The sequence below is a fragment of the Haemorhous mexicanus genome, chromosome 9 (genome assembly GCF_027477595.1).
Source record: "Haemorhous mexicanus isolate bHaeMex1 chromosome 9, bHaeMex1.pri, whole genome shotgun sequence".
Taxonomy (NCBI): Eukaryota; Metazoa; Chordata; class Aves; order Passeriformes; family Fringillidae; genus Haemorhous; species Haemorhous mexicanus.
Genome location: NC_082349.1, coordinates 14,237,936 through 14,252,118, shown reverse-complemented (window position 1 = coordinate 14,252,118; position 14,183 = coordinate 14,237,936). Strand labels below are relative to the sequence as shown.

General features: G+C 35.1%; 1 protein-coding gene across 7 annotated transcripts in view; it reads left to right on the top strand.

Moving 5' to 3' along the window:
- Nucleotides 1–13,889, top strand: part of TTLL7 (tubulin tyrosine ligase like 7) — a 66,271-nt gene extending 52,382 nt beyond the window's left edge. For 5 of the 7 annotated variants that reach the window (XM_059854115.1, XM_059854114.1, XM_059854110.1 and 2 more), the window contains 4 exons: nt 147–227; nt 3,923–4,083; nt 8,185–8,358; nt 11,587–13,889. In XM_059854115.1, the coding sequence (XP_059710098.1) occupies nt 147–227; nt 3,923–4,083; nt 8,185–8,358; nt 11,587–11,707 (537 nt within the window). In that variant the 3' untranslated portion in view covers nt 11,708–13,889. Of the gene's footprint in view, nt 1–146; nt 228–3,922; nt 4,084–8,184; nt 8,359–8,726; nt 8,846–11,586 lie in introns of all 7 variants that reach the window. The other 2 variants (XR_009487491.1, XM_059854113.1) reach the window with 2 other exon arrangements.
- The last annotated feature ends 294 nt before the right edge of the window (nt 13,890–14,183 follow it).

The following is a 14,183-nucleotide window of genomic DNA, read 5'->3' as shown; positions in this document are numbered from 1 at the left end:
ATTTTGCAATTTCTTTTAGAGAAAACTTCTCACAGCAGTCTTTAAGAGGCTCACATTTTTAAGGGTTAGGAGTGCTCATGAATAAAAGACCAACTTTCAGTTGTTTTCATGTGTAATTTTTATCTTGTGTTTTACAATGACCACAGATTATGGATAATTGGAAGTATCATAAAACAAAAGTGTCGTCCTATTGGTTGGTAAAACTGGATTCAGCCAAGCAACGAAAAGTAAGTGACATATTTCATTTTCAGAAGGTCATCTAAAGTAGATGCATAGCAGTGTTTCTATTGGTGTTTAGCAGTAGCTGGGAGTGACTTGAGATGCCAAAACACAAGGCTATTGGTAGTAACATAGATATGCATTAATTCAATTAAAGGACTTCAATTATGTTGCTCTATATTTGGAGAAGCATGATTTTTCTGGATTATAATTTAAAAATCAATTTCTCAAAAGATTAGTCTTCTAAAAAAAATGCAAACAAAAAAATGATTAGCCTAAGTTCTAGCTAATGTTCTTAGAAGGGTATTCACTTGGCAGATTTGATTGATAAGGGCTACACCAGTCAGCAGTTTCAGACCAGGCATATTAAAACTCCATTAGAGGTAGTGATACTGCACTTGGCTGTTGGAGTATTTGACCCACAGTGTTAGAATAGATCATGCTGAATAAAAAATGGACCTACCAAGCAAAGAATTTTCTCCTTTAAGCATTATTTCAGAAAATCTCCAATAGAGGGTGGTTCTGCCCTTTATTTGACTGGCAGTCATGTTAAACCAAGGGCACGTGTACAAAGTCAGGATGACAGAGATTGATGTGCCAGGTTGTTACTTGCGAAAACTGCACAATCAGAAATGTGGACTTTTTGCTCTTCTTGTGAGGACATCTTTTACAACTTTAGGAGACTTATAATTCCTGAAGCACTAGTGAGCCCTTCATCTTTACTTGCACTGGAAATGATTTGCCTCTTTTTTAAACTGCTTTTAACCTCAATCCCTTCAAGCAATCAGATAGTTATTCTTAGAAGGGTAGTTTATAAAAACGGATTAACTTTGACAATGACATTGCAGCTGAGGACTGCCAAATGTCTTTTGTTGATTTGAAAGAAGTATGTTTTATATTCCAATGAGGTGGGTGAAGGAGAAATGAGCAAGGTGGAGAATATTTATGCAAGTAAGAAATCTGTCTCAAAGGTACCTTTTGCAACTTTGTGAAATACAAAACAGAATCTCAGTCCCCTTCACTCTTACTTACTGGGAAATTCTAAGACACAAGAAAATACCTGGGCAATGTACTAGATTGCACAGTGTTCATACCTGACAGCTGTATTTGCTTAACAATTCAACACGATATAGAAAAATTAAACTTACACTTATATTCTTAGTGTATAATGTTGTGGCATTACAACATGGGTACAGGAGGCATTCAGAATTAAGCTGAGAGTAAACCAATTAAATCAATTCATGTTAAAAAGAAATTTAACCTCTACTCTAAGACTTTCAATAAAAAGAGATTTTGGTATGGGAGGACTGCTTCATGTTGCATCACTTTACATAATTTCTTTAATAGTGTTTTCTTGATGGTTACCAGAGGGTTTTGAATATGCCCTTTCATAACGTCTTGTTCTGTTATACCTAGATCATTTGTTTTGTTAAAGTAAATGATGTAAATTAAAGAGAAAAATGAAAGCAAGCTAGGGAAATAACCTTAAAAAAATGAAGATGTAGGTTTCATGAAGTTCCAGCCCTTGTGCAATGTCTTGTCTCTTTTCTTAAATGGGTGATTTTTTTTTTTTTTGCCATGTTTGCACATTAAGGACAATTAACCAGCACATTTCCTGCTCTGGCATATTGGCAATATCAGCACAGTAAAAACAGCAAGAAAGATTTTTTTTTTCCAGAGTACTTGGCAGTCTGTGGCTTGCTCTAAGATGTTCAGTTCTTAGTTTTTTTAACTCCAGGTGTTACAGTAAAAGGAAAGCTCTACATTGGCATAGTTGTTTTTAGCTTGTGTCTTTTCGACTAGTGAGAGAATCTATACAGGGTGGTATTGTTCTTTTTTACATGGGGAGATACTATTTGTCAGTGTAACATTGCAAAGAAATGTAGGGATGATTCATATGTGCTTTAGGGACAGAGTTGTTTCAGATGTGTGTTTGGCCATAGATACCAGCCATGTGTGTGGGAATGCCTTGGGCAAGTGAGACACAAGGAAAAGGGCTTGGGAAGCATGAAGGCTGATGCTGCTAAGGAGGTGTCTGAAAGTCTGAGCCTGTCCCACAGGCATGGGACAGTCCAAAACGTGGGCTTAGCTCCTGCTGTCACTAAAAAAGATCAGCACCCTTAGATTTTAATATCTTACTCCTTCTTTCTCACTCTTTGGGAGGAGTAGGCCATGGGTGTGAGTTTTAGTGCCTTAGACACCTGCATTCATAATGATTCCCAACAGAGAGGACAGTATTGTATTCACTTTGGGCTATTATGTACATGGAATTACTGCAAGACCTGTGTATGCAGACTAATCCCAGGTCCTCGAAAAGAGTATAAATAACATGGGAAAAATCATATTTCATCAAGGCTCTCATTATTAGGTATCTATAGATTTTCCGCCCATTAGGCGTACTAAACAGCTTCCTTGTGCAATTGCAAGCATTTTGTATATTTAAGCTTTGTTTCCTTCATTGTCAGACAATTTATAAACAACAGTTTGTTATGTAGGATCTAAAAGTTGCAATTCCACACCATTCTTCCATAATTTACTGTTCTACTAAATCTCTTTCACCTTTTGAGAACCATGATTCACAATGTGAATCGGTTTGTCTTACATATCTGAAAGTTTCCAGGAAAAGCGTTGTACCTTCTAATTTATAAAATCTTATACCAAATTAGCAAATATCTCCATCTGTTTACCACCCACTTGAGTGTCATTGTTTTTTTGGAAAATGCTGTACTGGCTTTTTTGTTGACAGTTTACATGCACCATAGGTTTTTTTATAGGACAGATTTTACACTGTTCAGAGTGTCAATATGTGGTCTAAATACTACTTTGGTCACAAAAATATTCCCAGACTTATTGATAGTATCTAAATAGACAGAATCCAAGACACTCTGGAGTCTGATTCTCTCCAGGGATTATGAAGGGAACACAGAGGACTCAGTTAAGAGAATGTCCAGGTATTTAAAAGCAGGCACGATGAATCCCACCTTCCTTCCTTGCCCCAGTTCAGTGGGATGTGGAAAGGTGTATCCAGGACTCTGGTAAGTTGGATGTGCAGCTGTCTAGCACTATGCTGAATGCAGCTCAGCCTTTATGCTCTTGCATTTAAATGTAGTCCATATGTAATAAATCCGTGGTGTGCCGATAAATGTTTGTATTTTAAATATCTTGCTGATTATTTTCTTACTGATTTCACCACTGTCTCTTGCCAGGTACACTAATATGGTTTGATACAGGGTAACACAGAGCTTAAACAGACATTAAACCAAAGGCATCTTGTAGTTTTCCAGGACATTTTAGTTCTTTATAAAATAGATGGTATTTTACAAGGGAGTGGGAAAAGAAGACATACAGTGCTTGGGTTAATTAAGTTTCTTCTAGTCTTTAATTGTGTCAATTTTGTTTCTTTTTAACCTTTTTGTCATTTAAACAAGCTAGTATTGAACAGACTGAAAAAACAGAAATAAACTTTTCAGTAATAGAAATAAAATAATTTGATTTGGTTTTGCAAAATGTTACTAACACAAAGAACATATAATAAAAGTTAGCTGATGCCTGCACAGAAATGAACCCCAGACCTCTGTAGGAATGTACAGGTATGCAGTCATATGTCCAGGGATAGCTGTCTGTATGCATGCTGGGCATCAGCCGTCAGTTGGGTTTTGGTTTTGCAAAATGTCTTTGATTTACTTGGAATGCTCTTTCCCAGGTTTTGGATATAGTCAGGACAAGTGTCCGTGCAGTTCTACAGCACGTCTGGAAAGCTCCAGACATTGAAAATCTACATCTCTACCGTCTTTTTAACCGTCTGTTTAATCGCTTACTTTGGAGCCACGGTCAAGGCCTGTGGAACTGTTTCTGTAATTCAGGGTAAGCCCATTTTTCTGTTCTTCTTCTTCATAACTTCACAATTACAATCAATGCTTCCATAGTTTGTTGCTCATTTTCGTTCACAAAAATGATGTAATACATTGAACTTGCTTTAAAAGCACCTTAAGATATATAGTAGAATTAAATCTAGCAATCGAGGCCAACCTTTTCAGAAATGGAATCAAACATTTAGTAATGTATTTACAAATTTAATAATCTAAGTAAAAAATATAATATTCAAAATATTTTAGCCTTAAGTCAACTCTTTTGCTGGATGGTGCATGATTTTTAAGCCAGACCACTGTGTCAAACATGGACTTGCCATCAAGAGAAATCACAGTATCTATTTGTGCTCCAGACTCACAAGGAGAGTTCAGTCACAAGTGCAGCTGACATCTCATGCCAGATGCAATATAACTCCTGTGATTTACTAATAAACAGTTCAAATTACATTCACTGTTTCCCATACTGGTAGAAAGTTAAGTATATGCAGAATATTAAATGTCCATGTAAGCAGGTGTTTTTGGTTTGGGTAGCAAATAGAAGTTTTTTACAGGGAAGAAAAGATCTGGACATATAAACAAATTCAATAACCTATACTTCAGAATCTGCATTCCTGAAATCAAAGGCATTGGTAGAAATATAGATTTGGGGGATCATATCAAGGGTATTAAACAATTCCTCCCACCCACCAATTTAGTAATAAAATAAGAATACAAAATTTTAAATAATAAATATATTGCATACAAAAAAGAACATTTTCTCTGTTAGTACATAAAATGTATAAAGAATGGGAGGGTGGTTGTTAGCTTGCATAAGTTGTTCTAAGAAATGTATTGAAAATGAACTACAACAATTAATATGCCGCTGGATATTGTATGTACAAGGAATCAAGTCAATATGTTATTCACATATAGTCATTTATCATATGTGGACAACTTGCACATTACCCTTGTTAATTGTTTCCCAAGAAAATGGGTAACAAGAAGAAGAGGGATCTGAGGGATCCAAAAGATCAACAGGTCTTTTATCATCATCTCATTGCTGAAGGCTTGTTGTTGTGGAAGCTGTTAGGATTCTTTACAATTTTTTTCTTTCCTTCATGCTAGCAGAGGTGTGTAAAGTCTTGAGTACAAGCTCAATTCTTTTGTTGTCATAAAGTATTATAAGTGGAGTTATTCTTTGACAAAGATCCAGTTTCTTGTAAGAGGAGCTGTTACATAAAAGATTCTAAAAATACTGTAGAATATATAAATATCCAGTATGTATAACGATCACTGTGCGTGTAAAACACTTGTTACAGATAATACAGAATTCATGGAAGGAAACAAAAAGGCTGTTTGCACCTTGCCAGTATGTTGCTTATTCAGTTACAAGCATCCTTCTTGCCCCGTAACACACGACTGAGAACTCATGGCAGTAGCTCTGTGGCAGAGTTCAACTTTTCATCACTCTTCCCCAAGAGTTCATTGTATCATTTTAAAGACCAGACTGGAATACACATAGGATGTGTGTAGAATTTGGAGAAACATGTTGGGAAAGAGGTATTAATGTGCTGATTCAGAAACATTACTATATGAAAACACATTAAGGAGTGTAGTGTGTTCACTATTCATAAGATGGATATATTGGGAGAAGAGTGGAGCTGATGGCCTTAAGGTTTCCTCTCGCTGGTTGGATCTCTGCTAGGTATGTGCTATTTTAATGAAAAGAAGGAACAAATAAAATCTCTGTGAAAAAAAAGGTGATGTAAAGGATTTCATAAAGGTTCATTTTTTTTACTGTATAATAAACAATTAAAACCAATAGATGAAAACTAGAAGAACCAGTTGACTTCAGATAATTATAAAAAGAATAACACATGATTGACCACATTGCACAATCCAGTATACTACTCTTTTTTGTATCTGGTGAGGAGTCTGTGATTTCTTATTAATGTATGGAAGCTAAAGTTACAGCATAACCAATTAAATTTGGGAAACAATTCTGATCCCTGTTGATTGCAGTATAATGGAGAATGAACTGAATCTGTCTAACACATGGAGGAAGTTGCACAGGCACATTTATATGAAAACTCATTAAAATTCATGTGTCTGTTTCCAAATCTCAACTTTTGTTATGAGGGTAACTATTTAGTACTAGTTCATAGTTCATACAGTTGCAGCAGGCCATATATTATTTGTCACTGAAAAAATGCCACTTAACTGTAGAAATGTAACACAAAGTCCAGAACCTAAGGAATTTATCAGGAAAGTTTCTTCTACAGGATTTCTGAGTGAATGGAGTGAATTATAATATAATTATGTGTAGCTATGTGAATCTGTTGAAGGAATGTAATACTTGGGCTGTCATCTTGCTACTTTCTACCAACATGACTTCATGAGGAAAGACTGAAGACAATAGATTAATTTCTGTATAAAAATACATGTGGACTGTTCTCAGACAGAAAACAATTGAGAAAAAATATATTAAAGAAAAGTAGTACTATGACTCAATGATCTTAAGAGGTCATTTCCAACCTAAATGATTCTATGATTATTCAGTTTGTGAAACTAAAGTTTTGATGTATACAAACAATACTTAAACAATTGTATGAATAATAATTACAGACAAATGCTTGCATCTTTGAAATTTATGTTGGCAATGAAAATTCTGTAGGACTGAATGTTTTTCAGCTGGAACATACCATCTAGACAGAGGAGCCAGGATGACAAATCATTTAGCTATACACACAACTCATTAATGGTTTTAATTCCATCCTAATCATAGAATCATTGACTCATACAATGTTAAGGGGTTGGAACGGACCTTTAAAATTATCTAGTCCCAGCCCCTCAGCCATGGACAGGGACACCTCCCACTAGACCAGGTTGCTCAAGGCCTTTTCCAACCTGGCTTTGAACACTGTCAGGGTTGGGGCATCCACAGCCTCCCTGGGAAACCTGTGCCAGTGTCTCACCACCCTCACAGTGAAATGCAGCTTAGCTGAAAAAAATCTTACTAGGCAGGAGTGAGCTTGCTGGTTCTATGATGTTATTTGAAGGACGAACTTTCTACACGGGCATTGTGAAATCTACTGCTGCTCTCCGTGGGCAAGGCTAAATTGGCCTGGATGCTATGTTGAAGCCAGATGCAGCAAATTTTCCTCATTCTGTGAAGTGCTTCTTTCATACACAAACAAAAAAGCTCAAGCTTGCAAACCATCTGTCCTACTGGATAATAATTTTGTCCAAAAAATGGCTTCACAAGCACCACGATGCCTTTTAAAACAGACTGAATGATGCATAATTTGGAATTTTGCACAAACAAGAATGCTGAGATGTATGCAGAGAACTATTTATTGTAGTCTTCTGCACTGAAACATACCTGATTTATATGGATGTGGTAGGCCTTGGTGACTTTTTTTTTCTCAAAGAAAAATGACTTCTTAAGAAAACAAAAGGAATTTTTCTATAGATGTACTCTGCAAGTTGCACTTAAGTGTAGGTAGCCAACCCATGTGACCAGAGGAAATAATAAGCAGTATTCAAATGACTAAACTGAGAGACTCACTTCATTTGATTTTTTGGATAACGAAGTGGAACACATATTAATTTCCTGTAAATTAATTTCATACTTGTTTCTTGGTATCATGTACTTAAAATTAAAGTATTATGCTGTGTGGACATTTAGAAATTATTTATTACTTTTATTAATACATTTTTTATTAATTCCTTTAATATCATAATTTCATTCAGGTGCTAGCCTGTTAAAAAGATTAAGTGTTTTGTGGTATTCCTGTTGTAAGACAAATATACAATTTTGTGACCGTAACTCTTTACGTGCTAAACCTAAGTAATGGCTCTGTAAACATTTCAGGGAACAAACAAAATGAAAAATGGCAGTGGACATTTTCCATACAAAGATTAACTTCTCACTTTGTGTTTTGGACTCAGCATCTGCCAGTATTTGTGTTAAATAGTATAAACCTTTCCTGTACCTTTCCTGCAAGGTTGTGTTTTTTCCCTTATTCCTCTGTTGTTAAATCTGATATAAAGCAATAAAGCTCTTAGATTGCAATTTGTGACAGAGACCATGAATTTGTTTCTTTTTCCATAATAGGAGCTCTTGGGAAACCATATTCAGTAAAGGCTCAGAGGCGCTGACTCCGGAGCAGCTCCAGTGTTGCCAGCGAATAGTACAGCTTTGTAAACACTGCCTGCTGGTAGTTTACAAACATTCATCAGATTCAAGAGGATCCCCAACAGGGATGAGCCACCACTGGGATGATACAAGGTATAAATTTGAATATTTTCCTCCTAAGTTATACATATAAAGGATAGTACTGGAACGGGTTTTATTCCATGTTGCTACCACTAAACTTTTCTCTAAGTCTGGTTCCCTCTGTATTTAAGAAAAAACCCCACCAAACTCCCCAACATTTCCCTTGATCCTGACTTTCAGTCATTCTAATCTCACTACCTCAGACATGAAGGGCTGCTAAAAGAAAACTGGACATACACACCTTGTACGTCTTATTAAACTTCTGTAAACTTGTGTACATCTTGTACACTTATTAAACTCCTGATTGCCTACTGCCTAATTAGCTGCAGCAAAGGCTTTCCACAAAATGAACTGAAAATCTCCTTTCTTCCCCTTCTCAGATCCCTCAAAGTCAGTGTTTCCAGATTTGCATTCCTAGAGGTATCCTAACATGTCAGATACTTCTGGCTTCACATTCGCAGTGGGCTGCTATAGGGGCACAGCTCCAGCCAAGGGTCAGGTAAGTGCCATCTGATTTACTGTATTGCACAGTTTTGCAAAGTTGATTTCCAAAATCTATAGACCAAAAGTTTTATTATTCCATCTTACAGAGCATAAATATATTTTCAAACCTTGCAAAACAGCATCATATAGTAAAAGAATTATTTGGCACTTACCTGATTCTCCATTGGCTGGTTTAGTTCCCCAACTGGATACAATAGGGGTTATAATATTATCAGTGTAGGGATTACTGAGAATGCTCCAACTATGGCAGTCAATAATTTGTAATTAAAGAGTCATAGATAGAGAATTAAATGTCAGTTTTAAATTACTTAGGATCCAAATTCTATCCCATTTTAATTATTGTGTGTATGGAAATTACAAATGCTTTGTTTATATGAAATATCTTGCATATATTGTTTCGTAGAAGGGCTTTGTGATTTAAGCATTATGTGAAAAACAAATTTTTGAAAAATTATCTATTAAACTTATTTTATTACTTAATTGCTTACTTGATATAGTTCAGATTAGTTATTTGATACTCTGGACCCATGCATTATTGACATGTGGATCTTAAGACACTTTAACATAATTTAAAGCCAACCAGAAACTAAATTTGTTTGATCACAGCAAAAGTAGAAGTATGTTAGCCACAAACCAATCATATTCAATATTTACAGCTACTGACTTATAGCAGGAGTATGGCAAAGTAATTTGGATTAGCTAAGACTAGAAAGTATCAAAGTGTTTATTGCCTTTATAGTTAATACTGCAGAAAATTTTACATAATGACCAACCACAAGCTGTTCAAGCAGATCAGATTACTCTAATGCACTCAACTAACAGGCTTGCTTTTGGAATGCAATGAAAGTGATGGTCCAAGAGAACTTTCTTGTCTCCAGTTTCTGTATTTCTTTGGATGCTGAATGGAAGTTATTCATAAACTTCATAGGCTGGAGGAGTCTAAGCCCTCTATATCCTAAATATCAATAATGGAGTGTGAAGACAACTCTGATTAAAGTTACAGTTAAATGTTTCATCTATATACAGCAATATGCCACTTAACCATGATATTCTGAATTTGTGAAATGAAAGACACACATGGAAATAAATTCTCTTGTCTGTTACAGCCCACAATTGTAAGGGTAATGAACTACTTTTCTAGAAGTGGGAGAATCACAATACCAATTCACTTTTCACTTAGGTTTCTGTTTTTAATGAATCTCCAGTACTAATAATAGTTTTCCTGACTCTCCATAAAATTGTGTGGTGCAAGAAAATATTAAAGTAAAATGTAATAAATGTATGAGACGTCAATTTTTTCAAGACTTTATAAAATCTAATTTGAAAAACTTTGGTTTTACTGAGCACAAACAAATTTTTATTTTGATTGTGTTTAAGAAACAGAAGTTTGTGAAACCAAAGCTGTCACAGTTTACAAATAGATAGCGCTTTAACTGGGAAAATTTATTTGTACAGGGACAGATAAAAAGATAATGAAAACTGCCACAGAATTCTTTAATAACTTCTCAAATTTCTTTTCAATTCTGTAATTCTATCTCTTAACTGTAAATCCACTAAGTAAATGAAACAATAGGATTGCTCAAAAACAATACCAAAGTCTCTTAGAAAAAATAGCTAAAATCAAACTGTGTAAAAAGTCATAAATTAACCTGTGTTACAAAAAAAAAAAAAAAAAAAAAATCTCCCACTAGGTCCTTGCAGCTTGCTAAATGACCTTACCTATTACATGGCATATTCTCTGGGAAGTACTGGAGTTTTTTACTGTATCATCCAGCAAAGGCAGGGCTTGGTCTGGTGACACAGTGAACTGTCGAGCTCACCACCAACCCATTCCAAATCAGACTTTATTTTTTCACAAATTCTTTAAAAAATATATTGGTGATAAGGTTTTTCTCAAGCTTAAACAAAGTACACGTGTACACTTTCTTATATAGATTGTTCCTCTTGCTACAGTGCTGCTGTTTCTATCCATGAGATCAGTCTGACTGGTCTTTTAACTTGTTTGTAATTAATCAGTATGATTCACTAGAATTTCACAACAATTTTTAAGCAATAATTTATACAATGTGTTGAGTTAGTCCATCCTAACACTGACATAATTCATTGTGAAATTCTGATTTAGTATGGATGTTATTTTTGCACACTTTATTGACTTCTACAATTAACTTTTAGTTAATTACAGCATGAAAATATTTAAGGATTAATATTAGGCATACGATAAACTGCTGTTTGTATTTTTAGATTAAATACAAGCTATGTAGTTGCCTGAATTTAAAAGGTAAATAATCACTGATGTGAATTGAATTACTAGATTGTAGGATCGTTTCTTCTTTTACTACAGTAGTGATAACATGTCTATTCTTAGAACATTAGAGATGGAAATATTTTTTTGGTGTCTAATAATTTTTTTTTACGATCCAACTTTTTATAAGATGGTTTTTTGCCCAGTTTAAATTAAACAGGATTCTGTTGTTTACACTGGATTCCATTGTTTATTTATTTAATGGCTTGAAACATAAAAGACTGGAAAGATGTTTGATCCTCATACAACAGAGTTTAGATTCCTTTTCTGAGTTAGTTTGTGCCTATTGCCCTCTGTGTTTCATAAATAGCATTTACTGTCCTGAGTTTCCTGCACACGCCAATTATAAAGTCTGGCACATTAACAACTAGTTCTTTTGCTCTTGAATGTTGCTTTGTCTGTAAACTTTGCTGTATTTTTGATATCCTTTCTAGGGGTTTATTGCCAAGACCTTCACTGTTCATCCTGAAACCATCCTCATCCAAACTTAGCTACAGTCCATCTGGATCGCCTCGCCCTAACATTCTGTTCACACACAGATACAGTCACTTGTGAAGTAAAAGGAAGTTGCTGTTTGTAAATAATAGCGCTTAATTTCTTTTTTTTAAACTTGTGATGGAGTTAACATAAGCACTGTTATATATTTCCTACCATCATATATAATAAAATTTAGCTGAAAACCTACTGTAAAAGCATAGCTTTTCTGGGAACATAATAAACCTTGTTAAGTTGTTTACACACACATGTGAATGTGTAGATCTTGCTAGGTTTATAAGTAACTTCTTCCTACTAGAAATGTTATTTTTGCTGCAGAATATAAAATGGAATTGTTCTTGAAGATTCTATTACAGTATTGCATTATTTTGTAAGTACAATACTTTGACTTGAAAATTATTTATTGTAAACTATATTATTTATTGTCTCAAATGTCCTTTAATAAAGCAGATAATTAGAAAACTCTTGCAGAACAGTAAAACTGTAACAGTTATCAAAAATAATCTGATCAGTTCTTGGATATGTTTAAAATAAACCCCAAAACTCTGTAAGCCAAACCAAAAGCAGACATATTTTTATTTCTCCTCTGAAATGACAAGATCTATTTAATACTGCTATTTTTCTTAAAGGACATGATTTAGTATCTTTTAGCCAAAGCTAAGGCATCTAGTACACAAACAATAAAATATCAGTTTAGCATTCACTTCCTAATTGGATTCTCGTAATAAAATGGAAGCCAATGTTTGTTTCCAGGTTTTCATTCACATTACCTGTATCCTGTGCCTTTAGGTTTCCTTTGGGAGCAAGCAGTCATCCTCAGCTCCACACGCATGCATAGTGCATAGTTTCTCTGTTACACTGCCTAAGTGGTAAAGCAGACATTTTTAGGAAATACTGCAGCTGTAATATATTATTTAAAACTTAAACTAATTGGTTTGTTGTAGTTTTTAGCATGCAATCCAGTACCTGCTGTAGAATGTATCTTTGCAATGGACAGTATTTTCTAGATTGCTGACACCTTTAAATGCTGGAAATCTAATTCACTAGAAAGCTCTCATTCAGATCTAGATTCCTGAGGCTGGCTGAACAGCACAAACCCAAAATGAGCCAGAGCAGGAACCTAGTATTTACAGGATTTGTAGCCTGAAAACATCGTTTGGGTTTTGATACATACAGCCATTCATCCCACCAAGCATTGTGCCATGTGAGCCTTATTCATTAGAGAAATAATTATTAAAGAAATCAGTTACTCTAGATTTAAATATAATTAAGTTTTTTATTTGAGTAAAGAACAGAGTAGTTATTATTTACCAAAGACTCGTGTACTTATGAATCATTTAACCCTGAAGCGTGTTTGTAAATTATCAATGTATTTCAGGTATACTTTAAAAATAATTTGGGGGCTAATTATCCTCAGGAAAAAGTATGTTAGTGTTTTTTGATATCCAGCAATTTAAGACAAATTTAAGAGACTTAAGAGATTTGAGATTGAAGTTGTATGGAAATTATTTTTTAAGAAGTTTTAGTCATAGGATATATAAAAACTGGGAATTTGGTTGAGATTTTTGATGCCTGTGCTGTAGTGCCTCAGCTCTAGAATTGCAGAATATGTAACAAGAATATTTGTAAACAAATAAAAAAACCCTCTTGAGATTACCAGATCAAAGCAGTCTTTTGGTCCGGTAAAGTTTTTTTAATTTCTGTGGTAATATTAGTTCAATAATATAGTATGTTCACATTAATTGTATATCTCTTTTGGTCCATACAGTGACTATTAAAGCATACTCTGGTTATCTGTAACACCAAATAAAAGCTGTAAATTTTCTCTTCTTGGAGGAGGCTTCCAGTGTATTCTACTTTTGGCCATAAGGATAAGATCAGCTTCCAGCTTAGCTTGCCAGACTCAAACAGAGCTTTAGGAGAGGAGTTTCACATGTCTTTTTTTTTTCCTTTTATTTTTTCTAAACTTCGCTGTATGATTTCTGTTTTCAAATGCTAGTGCTGGGCCAGGTCAATCTGTAAAGAATAGTCTGCCAAAAGAAAGAGGGCTACTAACCATACCTATGGACAAATCTAAGAAAAAAATTCATCTAGCATGTACAAAAGTGGACCAGATGGTGGTTTACGTCTGACATGACTTAATATATTTGTATTTCTGAAAACCTTTCCTAAAGTGGTCATGTGTTCCTAATATAATGTGTGAATCAATACCTTCAATAAACATCATGCTACACTTTGCTGCTGCTCCTCAGAACCAGCGTGTGTGCTCTGCGGGTGAATTACGGGCTGCACCTGTAGCCCAGCTCCAGGTAGTGCCCTAGGTGGAAGCAGTTACCCCTTTCCTCTGCAAAACAGCAGCAATTTTGCTTTGTGATCAGACCAGTGGTTCTAATAAGCCTTAATTAGTGGCTTTGAGCTCCTGCAAGCCCTGCTGTGGCAGCACCTGCAGCCTTTTGACCCCAGGTCTGCTTGTCCCTCATCCTGGCCCTGCCACCCTGGCTCTGCTCAGGGAGCAGCCGCCTGATGGAGCGCGGCC